This window comes from Ambystoma mexicanum, chromosome 2q (assembly GCF_040938575.1).
Source record: "Ambystoma mexicanum isolate Mex_15411 chromosome 2q, UKY_AmexF1_1, whole genome shotgun sequence".
NCBI lineage: Eukaryota > Metazoa > Chordata > Amphibia > Caudata > Ambystomatidae > Ambystoma > Ambystoma mexicanum.
This window is the reverse complement of record NC_090924.1, coordinates 752,824,997-752,846,318: the sequence shown is the minus strand read 5'-3', so window position 1 is coordinate 752,846,318 and position 21,322 is coordinate 752,824,997. Positions and strand designations below refer to the sequence as shown.

At 48.5% G+C, this 21,322-nt stretch overlaps 1 protein-coding gene across 1 annotated transcript in view; it reads left to right on the top strand.

Annotated features, from left to right (window-relative positions):
* Positions 1 to 21,322, top strand: part of NCAPG2 (non-SMC condensin II complex subunit G2) — a 1,155,695-nt gene that overhangs the window by 972,280 nt on the left and 162,093 nt on the right. The window contains exon 24 of the mRNA XM_069647980.1: positions 17,992 to 18,135. Within this exon, the coding sequence (XP_069504081.1) occupies positions 17,992 to 18,135 (144 nt within the window). The remainder of the gene's footprint in view (positions 1 to 17,991; positions 18,136 to 21,322) is intronic.

The window sequence follows — 21,322 nt, the reverse complement described above, 5'->3', positions numbered from 1 at the left end:
AAACTAAACTATACACAACGCTTTCGCCTTCCCAACACACCCTATTCCTGACAAACACTATCTGTCATTAAGTTAATTTCATAAGCATTGTAGCGGTGGGGAACTTCGCCAACACCAGGTTCATCATCTTTTCGGCAGATGGGGGCAGCCCGAGATCGATCTCTTGTCGACAGCGAACATCAAGTGCCATAAGTTTGCCAGTAGATTTCCCTCAACCGAAGAGCATGGGTGACGCGTTCTTGTTGCCTTTAGAGGGACAGTCCCTGTATGCTTTTCCTCCATTTCCCCCTCCTCTTACGTTTGATCAACACACTCGTACAGTGCCACTGCAGGATGATACTCCTCGCCCCAGCGTGGCCGAGACCAATTTGGTATCCGGACCTATTGCGTCTGTCAGTGGCCCTGGCTATCAGGCTGCCACAGGACCTTCTCACCATGGATCGTCATTGTTGAAGTGCTCTGGGCATAAATAAAAACGCTTCTCACTGGTCCCATGCTCAGAAGATTGCCCTGCTGCCTGTCACAGCCCCGCAACTTCTACCATAATTGCTTTCCTTGGCCAAAGCGGGACTGGCTCACATCTCCATCAAGGTGCATCTCGCCACCATATCCAGGTACACCAGGTCTCTGGACAGACCATCGCTGTGGTCTCAGACTAGTCAAGGAGTTCAAGGGACTCTTCAGGACTTTGCCACCGGTGAAGGCACCTGCGCTGGCTTGGGAGCACAATGTGGTTTTAACTAAGCTCATGGTAACACCTTTTGAACCTATGCATCAGGTCCTGATCAAGTTCCTCTTGTGGAAGACCGCTTTCCTCGTGGCTATCACCTCGGCCAGGAGGTTTGGGGGAGATTCGGGTCCTGTCTTACAAGCCGCCTTACTTGTCTTTCCACGCTTCAAGGGTGGTGCTGCATACACACCCCACCTTCATGCCAAAGGTGCCTTCGGAATTCCAACTCGACGAACCTTCGGTGTTACCTGTCTTCACGAATCCGTCATCGCCATCGGTGAGGGCCTTGCATTTGATGAACGTTGCTCATGCCTTGAAGTTCTATGTTGCACGTACAAAGACTTTTCAGTAGACTTCTCAGTTGTTCATCAATTAAGGACCGGTAAATCAAGGCAATGCCTTATCACAGGCTTCCATCTCCAGGTGACTCTCCGGCTGTATCATGCACTGTCATCGACTGGCGAGCAGGCCACTGCCAGGCCGGCCGAGAGCCCACTCCACCAGAGCCATTGTAGCAACGACAGCGTTTCTCTCTGGTGTGCCCCTGCTCGACATCTGCAGGGCTGCTACGTGGAGGTCCACGCACACCTTCATGAGGTTCTACTGCATCAACAGTGATTCCAGGGAGGAGTCCCAAGTCGGCCAAGCGGTGCTACGCAACCTGTTAGTTTGAGGTGAGTCTTATTGCTTCCGTTGAGCCTTGCCACCTCCCGTGGTTGTGTATATGTTCTGCTGTGTAATTGTTGTTCATGAGCATGTGAATCCATGCCAGGCCCCATGCTGGAGAAGGTTTAAATTGCTTAACTGTGACTATTGTTCTCCAGCATGGGTCTGGCATGGATTCACATGTGAACCCTCTCTCTCCGTCCCTTCTGTGGCTCGTCTTGGTTCATACTGCCACTTTACGTGCTTACCAAATCTGAGGATGGCCACCAGGGGTGGAGCTTAGCAAGAGGACTGTCATTGGATGGGGGCAGCATGACCCAGAGGACAGTGATTGGTTTAGAGGAGAAATACAGTTTTGAGGTGCAAGTGAAACTGTTTATTTTACTGAGCATTCCCAGCATGACGATGGGGAATATTCATGAGCATGTGAATCCATGTCGGACCCATGCTGGAGGACAATAGTTACAGGTAAGTAACTTAAACCTTCTTCGTGGTTGACTAATCTAGATAACTCCATTATATCCACAATTACAGCAACAAAAATAATGTTTTCAATGTTAGTGAAAGCATAGTGTTTATTTGAAACTTGATGTGCAGGATACATAGAAGTCAGTTGAAATAATGTACCTTCCGTTAATTGAATGCCATGTATGATCATTTTCACTAATTGAAACATTTGAAACATTTGATGGCATAAAAGATGTTTTATAAAAAAAAAGTCATGAATGCTGAATGGTTATTTTCCCTTTTACGTTACTGCATTGTAGCTCCCCCTGTACAGATAAAGGAATAAGGTGTCGAACACCACTTTTGAAATAGAAATGAAATGGCAAAATCATATAGAATCTTTTTGGAGCTGCAAGCCTTCCACCCATCCATTCATTGTTCTAAAGTGTTGCTCTCCAGGAACAACACAGTGGCCGTGGTTCACATTCAGAGAGCTAATACATCTCTGCCTGCTGGTTGGTTATCACTATCTCAGGCTGGGCTATCTTCAAAGACCTCCATCATGAGGCAGCCCATGGAGAGAGAATGCTGAAGAATGGAGCAGGCAAGCTGAGCAGATTCTCTCACACTGGCTATACATGGGAGATTCACCTTCACATAGTTTCAGTCCTCTTGGAAGCCCTACAGATAAGGGATGTATCGGCCAGTTTTACTCTTAGAAATAGCCAAATAAAAATATGGAGTAAAAATAGGACGACATGTAGGGCCTTGTGCCACAGTTTTCAACCGTACAACTTCATGGATATGTTTGGACCATTAGTGCATGTAGTACCACAGAAAGAAACTGCTATTACTGCCTGAGGTAAACCTGTGCACTTAGTTATTCATGCCCATTAAAAGTTAAAGAAATATTTCCATTCACTGTATTGAAAAATGTCATGCCTTTCCTTCTAATACGTTACTCAAGTTTTATACAAAATTGAATCCTTTTATTGCTTACCTCAACAATGTTGAATAATATTACTATGACTTTCTTGCCATCACGTATCCCCCCCTCATCTATCCTATTGTCTGTCCAGTTTGTCACCCCTGTTTGTCCAACTTAAATATTGATACATAACTTCTTAACTATCTTTTCTTTTATATTAGAAATTAACTCAAGATTCATGTTTCTATATCTGTATAAGCGATATAAGTTATGTATCTTCATGCTATATTTACATTGTTCTTGCAATTTACTGAATACAAATGTATTAAACAGAAAAAAATCCCTACTTGCTTATAAAAAATAATCCCATTGGGAATGTGATTAACTTTTTTACTCCCTAAAAAAATTATTTTACTACCAACTTTAAAAAAATAGGGAGTACAATACTCCCACTTCAAAATCTTATCTGGAGCATTGCCTCTTGGTGAAATGGGGCTGGCCACATATTGATTTCTAACCCACCATAAGAAAATGTGCCTACATTACTCTGCCTGGATGTCTGCGGGCCCACTCTCACTAGGGTAAGTTGTGTCGCTTACCTAGGGATGATCTTGAGTGAAGACTTTAAAATGAATTAAAGATTACAGGTAAGTACCAAAAATACCAACCTTTTTCCAGAGCTCACTGAACCCGTAGGGGATCAAGGAAAAATGACCAGGGGCAGGTATGTACCCCAGAGTCAATTTTAGGAGAGTTCCAGATAAGTTCACAGTTCCTTTGGAATTAATGGGAGAAAATTAAAGGGCCATCTGCTTTAGTGAAGGTAAGTCTGTCTGACCCCACAGATGCAAATGCTGTGATGGGCAACCCCAGGGAAGGCCACAGGAGACTCCAAAAAGGTATTAGAGGTTGGAGGATGGGCCCAGGCCCCAGAGGAAGAAGTAGCAGAAAAATAGGATCTCAAATAGATTGCAGTAATTTCTACCATGGACCAGGAGAACACGTGGGTGTCAGACTCTCGAATAATCGGCCACCCTAGGACCCACAGTTAGGTGTTCATGTCAGCAGTGTCAGCGAAGACTGCTCTTGCAGTGCGAAACAACCTGGTGTATAGACTGCTCTCGCCCACAGGTGCGGTTTGCAGGATTTGATTCTCTAGGACTTAAACACTGGGTCAACGGAAGCTCCAGCAACCCATGAAAGAAACAAAGGGTCCTCCCAGGAGCTCTACCTTCTAATGGATTCTTTCCTGCCACAGACTTCCAGGAACACCAGGGTCAGATTCCTCATCGGATATCCATATCCCAGCACAGCTGTTCTCTGGAAACCCTTCTGCCGCCACGGGGGTACTGCGCTGCTCCACGTTGGGTCCGTCCGAGGCCCTTGCACGTCCAGCATCAGAAAAGTCGGTGCCAATATAAGTAGGAGCGCTGCAACCCATGATCTCAGTTCCTTTTTTCTGCACGCTCCGTTTACTTATGGGGAATGTGCTTGTCCAGCTTTTATAACGTTTTTTGGTGATGCCGACTCTGTCGAATGCCTCTGGTTTCAAGCCTTGCATGGACTGCGGTGGACAGATGTTTGTCTCCGACCTGCATCACGTTAGCTTGTACTGTCAGGGCAAAGACCACGACACCCAGGATTGCAGGTTGTATCAGTCAATGCACCCAAAGGCCATTAGAAAGTGGCAACAAAACTGTTCACCTCCATCGATGAGGAGAAGTACATGCGGTCTCTGTTGATGTCGGACGGTGTGGATCGTCGTTCTGAAGATTGACCGGCTCCGGGTGTATAGAAGGAGAAGAAGAAACATGACTGAGTCTTCTCATCAGCACTCTTTTTCTTCCTCCAAGACAAAGAGCCACCGCTTTATGGGTTTCCGTAGCAGTTGGTGCAGGTACCCATCCCAACCCAAACCAAGGAGGAACGGGAAAGCTTTTTCCTACAGATGCTTGACATCTTTGCCAAGGCACCACTAGCTTCGGCCCCAGCACCTGTGGCGCAGGCAGGGGAGCCGCTGGCTTGGGCCACGGTGCAGACTGGTCCCACCGCGTCTTGCTTGACAGACAGGGCTCTCTCAGGCGACCACCTCCGCACAACTATGGGCCCCGGCCACATGGAAAGCAAATCCGCTGAACGATGTCAGGCTCCTGCCGCAATGTCTTAGTCACTGCAGACTCCGTGGGAATTAGTTCTGTTTCCTAGGGACGCCTTCATGTGTAACATGTATTACATTTTACGACGAGGAAGGCAACCAGATTCCATTTGGATCGGTACCCCTGGGTCCTAGGAAAGAAAGGGATTTCTCTGAGGAGTTTTATGGGCGTGATGAAATGCTGGACCTGGCAACTTGCCTGCAAGGGTCCAGCGGTCTGAACAATTCCCCGCAGTTGGACATTCTGCCAACACCAGGTAGACCTCAGGACGCTTTTCAAAGGCAAAAGTAACTGATAGCCTGGGTCTCCCGGCGCCATCCAGGTCCAGATTGCAATATGAACAATGCAACATTGTGGACCATGCTCTGAAGGAGGAGACTCTGCAGCCCTTCAAAGTGGCAGTGGAGGCCCCAGTTTTGGAAGTGTGGGAGAAGCCTGCCTCTGTGACCCCAATGGACAGAGCCGGCGAGGAAGCACTGCCTTGCTCCTTCAGACCCGGCTTTCCTCTCCGCCCATGCTTCACCTGAATGCCTGGTGTTCCCACACACTACGGCTAGCCTGAAGACCTCTGCATTTCCGTCCCTTCCACAAGACAGGGAAAGCAAGAGGCTGGATGCGTGGGGCAACAGTGTTCGCGTCAGGCAGTCTAGCGCTGCGTGCCGTAAATGCATCTTGTGCCATGGCTAAATTCTCCTTTGGCCTCTGGTCAGCTATTGCCGGTGCTGCAGAGCACATTCCGGAGGGCAAGATGTGGGATGGTTTTCTGTCCCTGATCTCAGATGATTAGGAGTCAGCATATCAGATGCTGCAATCTGGCCAAGGCTCGACTGATTGTATGGGCAGGTCCATGGCCACTAGCACTGTGGTCAGATGCCATTCATGGCTACGGACGTCTGGATTTGCGCCTGACTTTTAGACAAGACTGCTAGATATGCCTTTTGATAGACAGAATTTGTTTGAAGCTTAAGGGGCTTGGCTCCCACCAGAAAGTTCAGTCGTCTAAGGCGACTGCCAAGTCCCTGGGACTCGCTGTCCAGCAGTGAACCCCCAATCCTCGTCAGGGTTTTTTGCCCCTTTCCCACGTTTGCTCTGAGGGGCCGTAGACAACCTGCCCTGGGAAGGGACCAATGCAGACGCTTTCCAAGAGGCAGGGAGAGGTGTGCAACAGCGGCTGTCCGCTCGGCTTCCAGGGGCACCAAACCTCAGTGATGGCCTTCAACACATATCACCGGTGGGGGGGAAGGCTATCCTTGTTCAGCAGGGAGTGGTCCGAGACCATGTCTGTTGCTTGGGCCTTACAGGTCATCAATCGGGGGTATTGCCTTCCTTTTCTCCAAAGCCAACCACTGGCCACCCCTCTTTCTCTGTACCCCGCTGTGCTGGAGGAGGTCCGTCAGCTATCAAACTAGTTCTGCATTCAGAAAGAGGAATAAGGTGGTACTCCACCTACTTTCTGGTGCTAAAGAAGGACGGATGCTTGCATCCCCTTCTGGATCTGTGGCTGCTAATCTTGTTCGTTCGCAAGGATAAGTTAAGGATGGTCACTCTAGCCCAGATCCTGCAAACCCTCGATCTGCAGGATTGGTTGGTTTCCCTGGATCTTCAAGGCGCATACTTCCATGTGCCGATCCATCTGAAGCATAGGAAGTACATAAAGTTTGTGGTAGGCCAAAAACATTAGCAATTCGGGGTCCTCACGTTCGATCGTCAGAACCCACGGTTTTCATCAAACTTCTGGCAGTGGTAATGGCTCGACTCATAAGGGAGGCCATCCATGTCTTTCCCTACCGAGATGACTCTATACATGCACTCTTGCACAGTTTGGGCTTTTCCCTGAACTTCAAAAAGTCTCAGGTTCAGCCGGCACAGTCCCTTTCATTTATTGGGGCAGTCTTGGAACTATACTGGGCAGGGCTTTCCCGCCCGAGGATTGGGTAGCAAAAATGTTCTGGATGTTGAATGTCCTACAATCAAAGACACAAGTCTGAACCTCTGCCTTCTTGCGCCTTCTGGTCCTCATGGCCTCCTACATCACAGCAGATTAATTGAGCAGACAGACCTCGACCTCCCACAAGTGGGAGCTCTGTCAGGAAATTTTGGGGAACCCCTCAAGTGGACCTCTTTCTTTCCAGTGTCAACAGAAATTGTGTGTTCTGCTCCAGGGAATTTCCTCATCATGGAGCTTCGGGATTGCATTGCCAGGCTAGTGAACTTTAAACCTCTTTTTATACATTCCTGCCGATCCCTGTCATCCCTCTGGTCCTCAAGAGACTACGTCTGTTAGGAACCATGCTAATCCTGATCACTCAGGACTGGACCCACAGAACGTGGTATCTGCAGTTGCTGGACATGTCCATCTTCCCTCCCTGGCGCCTTCTGACGAGAGTGGACTTGCTCTCCCAGTCGGACGGGCGGGTCCTCCACCCGAACCTCAGCAGCCTGAACCTTCAGGCTTGGCTACTGAGAGGCTGAGATACAAGGAGTGGGAATTGTTGGACGTCCTTGATGTGCTCCTTTTGGCAACAGAGGCCCACTGCAAAATCTATTTATGCTTACATGTGGTTTACATTTTTGATTTGGTGCCGGGAGAGGGACCTGGATCCTTTATCCTGTCCTCTTTACCCTGTGTTAAATGTTCCGCTTTCTTTGGACCTAGAATGACTGCAGATTGGCGTTGTGAATGGTTACCTCAGTGCTATTTCTGTGTTGGAGGTCCCCGGAACAGAGCTTGTTTTTCACAATCCCCAGTGTTATGCAGTTCTTGCAGGGTATGTGCAACCAGTTTCCTCCCCGCCAGTTTGTGGTTCCGGTGTTGGATTTGAATTTTGTTCTAACATTTCTTATGTGTGCTCCATTTGAGCCCCTTCATTCAGGCCCTATTAGATTGCTCACCCTTAAGGTGATTTTCCTGGTTGCCATGACTTCCACGAGACTGGTGAGTGAGCTCCAGGCTTTGTCGGTTTGACCCCCTTATTTTTTTTTTTTTTCTCAAAAAGAGAAGGTAACTTTGAGAGTGAGACCCTCCTTTCTGCCAAAGATGGTTTCGGACTTCCATCTTCCTGTTTTCTTCCCTCCACTTTACCCTTGCAAGACAGAACGATTGCATCGACTGGATCCGGTACGGACCCTTAATTTCTATGCATCTCGTACTAGAGAGGGTAGGAAGGATGGCCAGCTCTTTGGTGGTTACACTGGTGCTGCCAGGGCTGTGACCAAACCAACCTATCCAGGTGGATCATTCTCTGCAACTCGGAATGCTACGATCTAGCTGGGAAGGTTGGACCTGAAGGGTCTCCGGGCTCATTCTACCAAAGGAGAGACTGCAACCTGCAGAGTGGGGTCCCTGTTCTGAACATTTGCCAGGCAGGGACATGGGCATCACTGCACACGTTGGCAAAGCATTACTGCTTGGATTCCCTTGCGGGCCAGGGTGCCTATTTTGGTAGGGCAGTTTAGGTTGTGTCCATGCTTCCTCCCTCTTCCATATTACGCACTGCTTTGGGAATCGATCATAGATGAAAAATCAGTGGCAGGAAAGAATCTGTTAGAAGAACAAATAACTTGTCACTCTGTAATGTTCTTTCTGATGGATGTTCCTGCCACAAATTCATCATCGCCCTCCCTACCTGCCCCTCTAGAGGGAAGCTAATACACCATTGGTTCTAGAGGCACTCCCTCAGCGTCGGAGTGCTAGAGAAAAAGGCTGGAACTGAGGTCATGGGGCGCAGCAACGCTACTTAAACTGGCCTGACTTGATTTCTTGTGCTGGATGCATAAGGGCGTTGGAGGGAAGCAGAGCTACGCACCACCCCATGGCGACAGTAACATTTACTGAGAACAGCTGTGCAGGGATATGGATATCACAGGAGGAATCCACGGCAGGAACATCCATCGGAAAGAACATTACCGAGAGGTTAGTAATTTGTTCTTCAAGCCATGAGTGAAAAATGCAGAGAGGGCGATTTCAAGGAGAAGAGGGGACTTGAGCAAACTGCCCCCAGCATCAGGGTGAACAAAAGAAGGCAGCAGCACAGCAGCAAATGGTCCCAGGATGGAGACAGTGGCTGGTAGCACCGATCGGATGTCCCAAGCTAAATATCTGTCTGCAAGTTGAGACTTCAACCACCAAAATTGTGGCTGTAAACAGTGCGTGGCAGTGGTAAAATGGCCCAGAAACCGTTGTGGTGTGAAGGGCTCAACCCAGCAGATGTGGGGAGACTGCAGGAGACCAGACAGGACCTCTAGAGTAAAGCAAATAGGGCTGGATATGCCTAAACCACTGTATCTAGTCAGTCTGGCCAGATAAGGGTTATAAATGTATGAGATGGCAGGCATTGTGTCAAAAAATCTCCTTCTGCCAGTCAGCAGACCTGCTTCCTCCTTTTTGCAGAACAGGAAAGCAATGAGCATGATGCAGGGGCAGGACAATCACTAAATACTCTTGCAAACTGAGGCTGCCCCAGGCCAGCAAACCAATTCCTAAACGGGGCCAGGAGTGAGGTTCAGACCAACCATAATGTTTGGTCAGTAGGACCGCCACTCAGCCTTAGCCACCCCGACAGCAAGGGATAGTCCATGATCCTATAGGGCCTAAACCAGTTAGGACCAATCTGGAGGATGCCATTATGGGCTCACAAAGAGCCCATGTGGTCAGAACGGCAATTTTGATCCTATCTCGTGCTCACCTAGACAAATACGCTTAAAATGGCAGAGAGCAGGATTTAAAAAAAAAGGTCCCCCATTTGCTACCAAAAATTGTGCATTGGGCTGCCAATGCAGTCAAATGGTTTGCACCCCTGGTGATGCCAAAAGTAAAGTGTAGCTGCCACCAACCTACTCCCTAAAACCTGTGCAGCCTGATCGTCACCCTAGGACCAAAATGGGAAGCCTGAGAGGCACTCCTGGTTCTGGGCACCTTAGGGGGGACCCAACTTAATATTCCTTTTTACATAATGTAAGAAAGTAAGGCATAGTAAGCCGTGACACCCTAGCTAAAAGATTGGAAGCTATAGGTATAACCGACATGGCACTAGTCTAGATTAAATCATTCCTAGCAGACAGAGCAGAAACTGTATGTATAAAACCCTTCAAATCTACTCCATGAGTTAACAACTGCTGAGAACCACGAGTATCCTCACTATCGCCACTATACTTCAACATCTACCAGACGCCAGTAATCCGGATCTTTAACAATTCAACATTACATGCTACAACTATGCAGACGACACTCAAATCATTACAAAATCGAAGATACTGAAGCCGATCACTCAACCCTACTAGAATTTCTAAAAGAAGTCTTTGACTGGATGAACGCCAGCAACTTGAAAATCAACCCAGGAAAGACAGAAATCATGATTATATCCAAAAACCAAGAGAACACCACCTGCATTCCCTGGCCGACTGAAATGGGAACTGTGCCCACACCATCTAAGGTTGTAACAAATCTGGGAGTCCTAATGGACAACAATCTTACCTTAGAACCACAAGTAAACGCAATAATCAAGAAATGCTTCTTCCTCTTCTCCCACTTACAATCTCATCCCTCTGCTTACACCTCTCAAACTCTAACCAAACACAACCACAACCCTAAAGCACAAGAAACCGCATAAACCTTACTACAACGAAACAAAAAAACAAACCACACATAGCTTCCCACAACAGCACACAACGGCTACCAACCGGTAAAGCAGCCGCAAGCTCAGCGAACGGTGTTAACCAAACTGAAGCTGCCAACATCACATCAATGCTCGCTTGCACTTATCCCGCTCGTTCCCACTAACTTCACCCCCACCCCCTTTTTCTTTTCAGATCTGCCAGAGCGCCAGGGGACCATTCCGGTGGTGATAGTGCACGGTACAAATATCCTTTAACATTAACGAGAAAGGGACGCAAGTGCTTGGGGACTTCAGGAGAAGTCCCTCTGGTTACCAATAAGAGAGCATGGAACCAAAAAGGACAGGGGGGAAAGCAAAAAGTTGATGTGCCCCAAAAAGTGGCCCCCAATATAGACATTCTGGCTTAACCAAATCTAATTATATAACCAATCCAGTAGTCACGAGACATTTAGAGCACTTCTTACATGGGATCTCTCCAATGAAGTCTCCTCCTTGGAAGCCAAATGTTGTTTATTCCAGGTTGTCCCATATGCCAGTTGAGCCAATGGCCACAGTTTAGTTACTTGTGGTTTCTTAGTCAACAATAGCATGGCCTACATTTTCAGCAAATTACTGATTCTTGCAGCAGCAGAATCCTACAGCTTTTCATAAGTGGTAGCCCTTGAGAGACATCTATCTATCCTTCATGACAAAAGTACTGGTGGGACTTTCACATTGACCAGGAGATCTACATGTCCAAGTACTCCTACGTCCCGTCCCCTTCCCTCCATCATGTATGGGCTTCCCTCCCTAGGGACGGAATATGGAACCTTTTTCACCAGAAGAAATCTTCTTTCTCTTTAAATTTAGAGGTGCGCTGGGGCGTGGCCCTGGGAGCATGCGCTCCCCTGACTCCGCCCACCAGCGCCACTCCTCATTCCTCTTTTCCGCATCGACTGGAACGGACCGCTTTCACCAGCGCTCCTGGGTTAGGCCTCGGCCTAGTAATTCCATGCGCTCTTCCCCAGAGAAGCATCTTTGTCTTTTTGTCTTTTATTCAGATAACCTCTGTCCTCTGCGCAGCACTACAGGCGACGCACCTGAGGGCACGCTGCCTACCAGGCCCCGGTAGAGGTTGAGGCCTACCCCGAGGTGCAGGGTAGGCCTCAACCTCCATGGCCAAGAGTCCAGGAAGAGGCCGGGTCCAGCGCAGCAAGCGTCACGACACAGGCACTTGGCATGCAGCCCGACAAATGGCCGGTCGTCCGACACCATCCCCCTTCGGGCAGCAGGTAGGAGAATTCATTTCTAGGTGGGGACTGGTCTTCGCCAGGCACGTGGCCGACAGCGTATCCTTATGCGTCGCAAGGCAGTTACACCCTGCATGCAGCAAGGCAGTGTGTGCCAAGGCCTCAGCAACCTCAGGGCCCGGAGCCTACGCCCTCACCACCAAGCGCCCCACCAGCCTGTGAGGACAGGATTCTTGAAAAGTTCCTCAGGCTTATGAGGTCGCCGCAGATGGGCGTCATCCTCAAGGATGTGATCAGGGACATGCTCCTTCAAGTCCTGCCTCCAGTTCTGCCGCTAGCACCCATGGCTGCTACACCCATGGCTCCAGCGCCTCAGGGCCACGTGCAGCCCCAGCTTCCTGGTACCGTCCCCCTGCAATTCCGGCGGTTCTGTATCAGCCTCAACAGCAGCCTCCGGCTCCAGTCAGTACACGTCGGCCCTTGGCGCCCAGTACTTCTCCAGCTGCTCCAGACCAACAGGACACTTCGGTGGACACCAATGAGGAGTAGGACCCCGACACGCCGTTGTCAGCCAAGGCATTTCATGAACCTGCATGCCGGTCTAGCCGAATACTTGGGGCACCCACAACCCGAGGCGGGGGTCCTGGCAGAGGTCCTCACTCTACGCTGTGCGGCTAGAACGGGGATTCCAATGCAAAAGGACGTTGTGGCTCTTGCCAAAAAAGGGTGGCTTAAACCCCATTCGGCGCAGCCTACCAACAGGCGCCTCAACGCCAAGTACAGGCAATTGGAGGAGGATCCACTCTTGCTGTCGGCACAACCTCAGCCACATTCCTCAATGATAGCCGCAGCATCACTTTACTCCAAGCCGCAATCATCCTCTCCTACCTCAGCCTTGGCACTCCTGGCTAAGGTGGAGAAGATCTTTGAGGCATATGGAATGGTGGTCTATTCCAACGCTTCTTTGCACCTTTCGTCAATCCAATGTGGACGCTATGCTCGCTGCTGTCAATCAAAGGCTTTGGCGGGAAATAGCTGATTTCCTTCCGGAACTTCTGGTACAGAGTCAGGCGTGCTTCAAGGCGGGGCTGGCGGAAGCAAAAATTGTGGCGCAGGACATAATGGAGTCCACCATGGCCCACATAGACACCTCAGGCCTTGCCATCTGCATCGCTACTGACATGAGAAGAACAGCCTGGCTGCGGGCTACCAAGTTCAACCCGGACGTCCAGGAGCGCATATTGGACCCTTTGAGGGTGGCGGCCTTTTCCATTCCCCCACCATTTAGGAACTTGATAAGAACAGTTGCCAGACTGCAAAATCCTTATCTATCTTCACCAAGTCGACTCCTAATACCTACAGCCAGGCACACCAGCATTCCGACAAGGATTGGGCCTCAGCGGCTTCTGAGGCTTCCAGGAATGAAGGTCCAGACAGCCGGACCGGACTCCAAGCCAACACCGCCACAAACAGCACAAGGCGGGGAATAAGGGCTTTTTTCAGTCCCCCTCCTCCGCCTCTGCCTCAGAGAGAAAAAAAGCATATTACACTCATCCGGGTCCACGTGTCTCCGGTGGGGGGCAGACTTGCCCTTCACTCCCAATGCTGGCGCACAAGGTTCGCGGACCCCTGGTTCCTCTCATTAGCGTCCACGGGCTACCGCCTACCGATCCCTCCTTCTCGCTCATTCCCCCCCCCTCTGCTCCCACAGATTGGACAGCAACTCTGTTGGCAGAAATTTGATCGCTCGTCAGGAGTCAGGCAGTAGAATTCTGAGCCTCCCAGCCGGGTCTGGGGTCTGGGCTTCTATTCACAGATTTTCGCCATACTCAAGAAGCAGCAGCCGGGCCTGAGGTTTGTGTCGGACCTTTCCACCTTGAACCTTTCCCTAACTCTTCAAAAGTTCAAGATGGTTAACCCAGCGCTTATAGCTGAGACTTTGCGCATGGGAGACTAAATGTTCTCCCTGGATCTGAAGGATGCATACCTACGTGTCCCGATTTGGCAGCCCCATCAGTCCTTTCTAGGGTTCAGGATCATGGGCTTTCATTTCCAATGCAAGGTTCTACGCTTTGGCCTCACCGCAGCCCCCATGGACTTATGAACAACGATGGCAGCCCTTCTCAAGGCCCATGGTCACAACGTCTATCCATACTTAGACGACTGGCTCATCAGGGCAGGATCTCCGGGAGGCAGTCCAACACACCACCTCTACCCTAATGAATACGCTACACGGGTTGGGATTTTCCGTCAATCTCAAGAAGTCACAGCTGGAGCCTACACAGAATCTAATGTTCCTGTGCCTCATCTGCGATATGAGCTCCGAGAGAGTTTTTCCCTCTGAGGACAAGATCACAGCCATCAAGAGAGCCACGGGGCCTTTTCTCAGCAGGGCAGTGACCTCAGCATGGTGATACCAACACCTCCTGGGCATCATGGCTGCATCTCTCCTAGCAGTGCCACACACGAGGCTCAAGATGAGATGTTTGCACCTGCACTTTGCAGCCTCCTATAGCTAGGAGAGGGGTTCCCAGGCGGAGCTTATCAGCATCCCACTTCAGCTCCACCAAGACCTTGTCTGGTGGAGCAGGGACTACGAGTGGATAGACAGGCCCTTCCGGCAACAAGCTCTGCAGGTTACAATCACCACTGACTCATCCCTAGAGGGTTGGGAAGCCACCCTGGACAGCCACAGTGTCCACGGGGCCTGGTCCCGTCAGGAAGCTCATATCAACTGGCTTGAGTTGATGGCCATCTGGCTCGCTCTCAAAGCCTTCTTCCCGATGGTCGATCCTAATTCAAACGGACAGATCCACCAGCATGTATTACATCAACAAGCAGGGTGGCACCAGGTCCCCTCCCCTCTGAGGTCTAGCAGTCAGCATTTGGGAGTCGGCTCTGGTAAACATACACTTGGCAGCAATCCACCTCCCGGGACAGTCTAACCTGGAGACAGACAGGCTCAGCAGGCTGGGTACTGACAATTACGAATGGCAGTTGAACAAACGGGTCCTTCAACGGATCTTTAACAGATGGGGGTCTTCCTCAGGTTTACCTCTTTGCCACCTGGTCCAATAGGTGGTGTCCTGGCAGGAGAAGGGCTGGGGCTCTCTTGGCAACGTGTTTCAGATACAGTGGAACAACATGAATGCATATGCCTTCCCTCCCACTCCCCTGGTACACAGGTTAATCTGCAAGATAAGGGAGTCCTGGCACCTACGTAACATTCTGATCGCTCCTTGGTGGCCAGCGAGGCCATGATTCTCGGAGCTGCTCAGACTGTCGGATCAGCTCCTGATGCACCTTCTGCTGGTCCCAGCTCACCTACTATCTCAGTAGGGAGGCACGGTCATCTACCCTGCTCCCCAGAGGTTAGCCCTTGCAGCGTGGTTCCTGAGCAGGTCATATTAAAGCATCTGCGTCTGTCAAAGGCTAACCTAGACATCATATAGGGCGCTAGGAGCGAGGCTACTAGGAGCTAGTACAAGATCAAGTGGACTAGGTTTTGTCGCTGGGCAGAATCAAAGGAAGTCAATCCGCTGACTTGAACGTTGGACGACGTGCTATCCTTCTCAGCACACCTCACACACTCAGGGGGGTGCAAGTAGAAACATGCCGCACCTATCTGGCTGCCATCGGAGCCTAACAGAACTCTGAGGAGGAGGTCTTTCCATCCTCCAACCCGATAGTTAAGACATTTGGCGGGCCTCACCAGACTCTACCTACCTATCCAGAAGCCACACCCGGTGCAGGACCTCAGTGTAGTCTTGGGCGCCTTGGTGCATAAACCATTTGGTGCAAAAGGCGTCCGCCGACATCAGGCTAGTCACCATTAAGACAGGGTATCTGGTCTTTCCATCGAAAGAGTTTCCAACGAAACCCTTTCCATTGAAAGTTTTGCAACATATTTTTTTTCATCGAATGTATGTGTGTGTGGGATAAAGGGTACATTTGATTTGGGATGGGGTTTTAAAGGCAAAAAACAGGGGGTTTAGAGGGGAGGTGAATCCCCCCCCCCCCCCAAAATAAAAAAATACAAAAAATGCGTTTATCCCACACACACACATCTTTGATGAAAAGAAAATTTGTTGCAAAACTTTCGATGGAAAGGGTTTTGTTGCAAACTCTTTCGATGGAAAGACCATAAACCCTAAGACAGTCCTCTTGGTGAGTCTTGTGTCTGCACGCAGGTTCAGTGAAATCCAGGCAGCGGTGGCTTCAGAGCCCTATACTACTTTTTATAAGGACAAGGTGGTGCTTAGAACTCACCCCGCATTCTTACCTAAGGTAGTCTCCTCGTTTCACCTGAATGAGGAGATCGTGCTACCTAATTTCTTTTCGGACCCTAAGGATAAGGCTCAGTGGGTACTGCACTGTCTACATGTCAGGCGTGCTCTAACATGCTACTTGGACAGAACCAAGAGCTTCCGCAAATCAGAGGCTCTTTGTCATCTTCGGTCAGGGTATCAAACTTCCAAGGCCTCCATACCAAGATAGATGGTTACGCCCATCAAAAAGGCTTATGAGGAGCAGCACAAACCACTCCCAGCAAATATGCGTGCCCACGCTATCAGAGCCAAGGCCACAGAGGTTGCTTTCCAGAGGCACGTTACGTGGCAAGTCATCAGCAAGGCAACTACATGGACTACGCCTTCGGCCTTCTGCAAGCACTACTGCTTGGATGCCAGCTCCAGGTCTAATGCAGCATTTGGTCATGCATTATTAAGGAACTTGTTTTCTTAGGAGGGTCACCTCTCCACCCTGGGGCTACATTCAGTTGTAATCGCCCATACAGTATGGCGGAAAGGGGACGGAACATAGGAGTAATTATACGTTACTCACCGTAGTGACGAACATACTCCTAGTCCATAGTCCCCTTTCCTACATACGTCCCACCATCCTCCCCCTTAATAAAACTGGTTTCATTAGGCAATGGTAATATTCTTCAACGCGTCAAAGGGGACTGAGGAGTGGCGTCGGTGGGCGGATTCTGGCTATGGACTAGGAGTAAGTTAGTCACTACGGTGAGTAAATCATTTATTTCCGATCCCATCTTCAGATGCAGAGTGCGGCTGGTTGCATGCCTCTGCTTTCAAAGTTATTTACAGGGTGGCCTGATAGGCAAATTTGCTGGAATTATGCAGTCATTAAACACTGGACACTTTGCCCACAGCTGTATAGTTAGGCCAATCTGTTCTCAAAGAGAATTATTTGTCCAAATTAGGTTTATGCCCAACCGCCCTCTTCATCTTTCATTTAAATGTCATATAAGTATTGAGAGAACTGGATGTACGGTAGGAGTAAAATGCTTTACTGACAATGGAGACTTTTTTGCTCCTAGTCTGTAGTCCCCCTTGCCTCCAGGCAATCTGCCCACAATCCCTGATAAAAATCTATCTGTCAATCAGATCCTGCTTAGGCAGTTAGGAAGGACTGCTTGTTGAAGCTTGGGCGAAATGCTTGTTATGGTCAGTGGCGCACCTATTTCCTGGGCTTGTTTTTATGTGAACAGTTTTGCTATGAAAATATGACCCTGGCTCATCCCTGTTTGGGTCTGTGAACCAGAGGCACAGTTGTCGCTAGGGGGAGTTACCTGTCCTTAAATCTGCAATAGCTGAAAAACGGTCACTTTTGCTACCTTGTAACCATCCTTTCTGTTCTAGTGTTCTGTTCTGTTGGGGGTAGTTGTTGAGAAGGTACAACCTCCAATCACCATTTTCGATCATTGTGCTCTTGGCCGGTCTGATGGGATGCCACCTCTAACCCTTGTGGCTCTCATTCAGAAGTTGTATAATTTCTTCTAAATGGCTGAGCTTTGTGTTGCTTCCTCTGTCAAACTGATCTTTCTGATAGTAGATGGGCAGCTGTGTGGTTACTCCCTGATGTTCCTTTCTCAAGGCAAATTTCTTTCACCTTTTGTTGTGTCGTGTTAACGCCCAGAGTTGAAGGTTGACTGTTGGTCATTGTTCTTTTCTTAATTGTTATTGGATTTTTCTACCACATCTGCTGGATGTGTTCTGGTATCTGCAGCAAAACAATTTGATCTGGCATGTATTTTTATATTGTATTCATTCATTATCATGTACAATATCTTTTTTTAAAAGAGCCTCCCATACATAACGTCCTTCTACATAGTCTATCGATTAACACCTTCACAAAAATATCACTTGCCTAAAAAGCAGCTAATTTGGCCATCAATGTATTGTTTTTTTTTCTCCAGTTGCTTCACTCTATTCAAGAACCTCTGGGAGATTTCATCCAGACGGTGCAGTGCTGGCATTTAGTATGCACAGATGTTCACCATGGAGTTCTGTCCACACTTCTTGCTGCAGTTGTGGTTGAAATAAGCTACTCATTACGCAAGGTAAACCTTTTCAGATTTTGATCTAAAATAATTATACATATTTTATGATTATTGCTCAATACTATTCAATTACTGTGATGAAAAGCCCAAATATGTTTTTGTTTGATAAATGTATTTTGCCATGATGTAACTGTCTGTGGTGTTTTCACAGACTTTTCTTAATTTCAGTTGGGTGCCAATGATCAAACAATACAGGTGATGATGGGGTCAATGCTCAACGCTTTGAACAATTGATTTATGTTCACCTCAGTCTGCCACTCGATTAGTTCAACATACTGATCTTCCTATCTTAGATGCGTATACCATTACCTCATCTTGGATCCATCTATGTTTACCAGTCACAAGTCTGTGTACTTCTCTGTTAAAAAGGACAATATATTCTCTTTCTGGAATTGCAGTTTGATCGCACAAAGTTTTTACAAGTGTATAGTTCTTTGTCTTCCTTTTAGGGTGTTATAAGTGTTTGGACACACAAGACCTAGGAATCTATCATGGTGAGATGCTTAGAAAAGAGGCGGTCTGCTTCAAATTGCATTCAGTTTATAATGGAAGTAAATTCTACATTGCAACTATCTACCCACAAATTACCATCTGTCTAAAACAGCATGAACTTACCAGTGGTAAACCAACACATATAATGAAAATGTTGCTTTGGTGAGAGTGATCGTTCAGAAAGCTAAAAAGCTTGGGCACACCAGGTAACAGACCCTCAGACACCAACTCCATCCGTCACAGTACCAACTCGTGCAATCCCGTCCCCATGAATCATTTGTCCCAGGAGAGACCAGCCGAAGAATGTGCTCATGCTTCTGCATATGTACTAAATCTGCAGCTTGACTGGCCAGCCTCCCCCTAACTATTGCACTAGACTATAATCTGGTGAGTGATCTTTCGGAAAGCTAAAATGCTTGGGCACATCAGGTAACAGACCCTCAGACACCCACTCCATCCGTCACAGTACCAACTCGTGCGATCCCATCACCATGAATCATTGAGGAGGAAATGAGAGACCTGAAATGGCAAACCGAGAATAGACATCACAGGAGGTTAGGAATGGGTCAGGCAGTATCCTTCAGACGATCCACCTGACCACCCATTTACAACATTCTTTGCACGCATTTAGCAGTAAACATCCTACATATAAAACGATCTAATCCAAAAATATAAAACTGGTGAGTATCAAATTTGTCCATCGTCCCAATGCCCAAAAACCCAACTCTCCTGTGCAAGACTTTTAAATTATTATGCTTCAACACCTTACACCGTTGTACCTATGCCGACCAGTATAAGTAGCCACTGCAAAGCTGACTTCAGGGAATAGCCACAGAAGAGCCTCTTGCACAGGACATACGTTCACCTCCACTAGTAGACACTCAAAATTGGATAATAGTGTCAGAAAAGTATATGTGGTTGGAGCCACCCCCCCCCCTTTTTTTGTTTTCCTTTCTATTTTGGTGGACAGGTTATATGGACAAGACCTCAGATATGATTAGGTTGTATTCCCAAATATTTTAGCCCCTTTTGGGCTCTGACAATCACAATTTGGCAGGTGTATGATGGGACTCGCGTGAACCTGGAATGCTTGTAGGCACCACCTGCTCTGATAGCCCCTGGCCGTGATATTGTGAGGATCACTCAAGCTCCTCTGTCTCTATCCAACCTCATGTTGACAGTCTCCACCAAGAACATCAAGGACCACTTCCCGACCAGCATGCGCTAGCCTGGGAAGGTGAGAAATCTCTGGAGTGTGCTGCCAACTGAGATAACCGTCTACAGAGTCCGGGTACAAGATCTAGGGGGGGGGGCAGGCTAACGCGAAGAAAGGAGGGTGCAAACCCAAACCTACAAGTTAGGTTCAGAAGCACTAACTCCATTTGGTATCCCAGGAGAACAAGTACGTTCATTGATCTTGTCCGGCAGGGAAGGCTGCAGACTTTGTTGATGCCTTCTTTAGAGCTGGTAAATCCTCTGTCCATGGTTGGGTATGAATGCAAAATGGAGTTTTTTTTGCATCGTAGGATTTCTCTGGCCGAGCCCAGAAAGAACCTGCTGGTAGGTTCCCTGGAAGAAACACTGCTTGTTCTGTTCAATGTGCTTGCTGTCAATGAACAGATTTATTTTTATTTATTTCATGAAAAGTACAGGGAAACTAATAACTTTATGGCACAGTAATGCTTACAAGACTTTTTAACATTGATTTACTTAGCCGAGGACCCGTGTCCATAACAATGGGTGCAAGGATGTGGATGTAAAACCAGATTATGTAGGGGAGGTAGAAACATGAACCAGGGACAAAGACAGTAGAGCATAATATAGGAACGGGATAGTGGAGGAAGTGTGACGTTTTAGGATGAAGGGGTGACGGATAAGTGCTGTGGAGTAGTCGTAGAGAGAAGAGGGTGAGGGTGGGGAGGAGGGAGGTGAGAAGAACAAGGAGATGTGGCGTAGAATGCTATGCAAGTGGTTCTTCATAAAGGAGTAGAGCTAGGAGGATGGATTCAAATGGTGATTGAGTGGGAGTAATGCAAAGGAAGAGCATTCCAGAGAAAGGGGGAGTGTAAGGAACTCATGGTGGTGTCATGGTCATGAAGTCAGGGGCACAGGCATGCAGGGGCTGCATGCACAGGAGACCTGGGTGGACACTGTCCTGGCGCCTTTGGCGTCAGGCTCATGAACAAAAGTAAACAAGAACATCCATTTAACACCAAAAAGCTTTTATTATGGACATAGTACTTCAGATGCATTAAGCTTGAACATTCCATCCATTAAGCAGGATGCATTAACCTTGGACATTCCATCCATTAAGCAGCCCCAAGTGTATTCTTGGGTGTGGCTCCTAATGGATTGCCTTCGCACGAGCTCACTCTCTAGGAGTGGCAGGGTGTAGCCGGCCATAATGGCCGTGCCCACGATCTCAGCTATATAAACTGCCCCGATCCTCAAGACAGACGCTACGCGTTATTTTGCACTTGCAAGCAGCGTAACGCTCACCGTTGCCTGAGGTCAGGCTTACCTTTGAAGATCCCGCTTCCTGGACATCCTGCTTCCTGCCAGCATACTTACCAACTGGGGGAAGCTGTTCTTACCTGTACATCTCTTTGGCGAACCAAGTATTCATCTGTACACTTTCCGGAGCCGAAATCTTCATCTTGGCACCGCAGCACGACACGCTCCATCGTCGACAGCA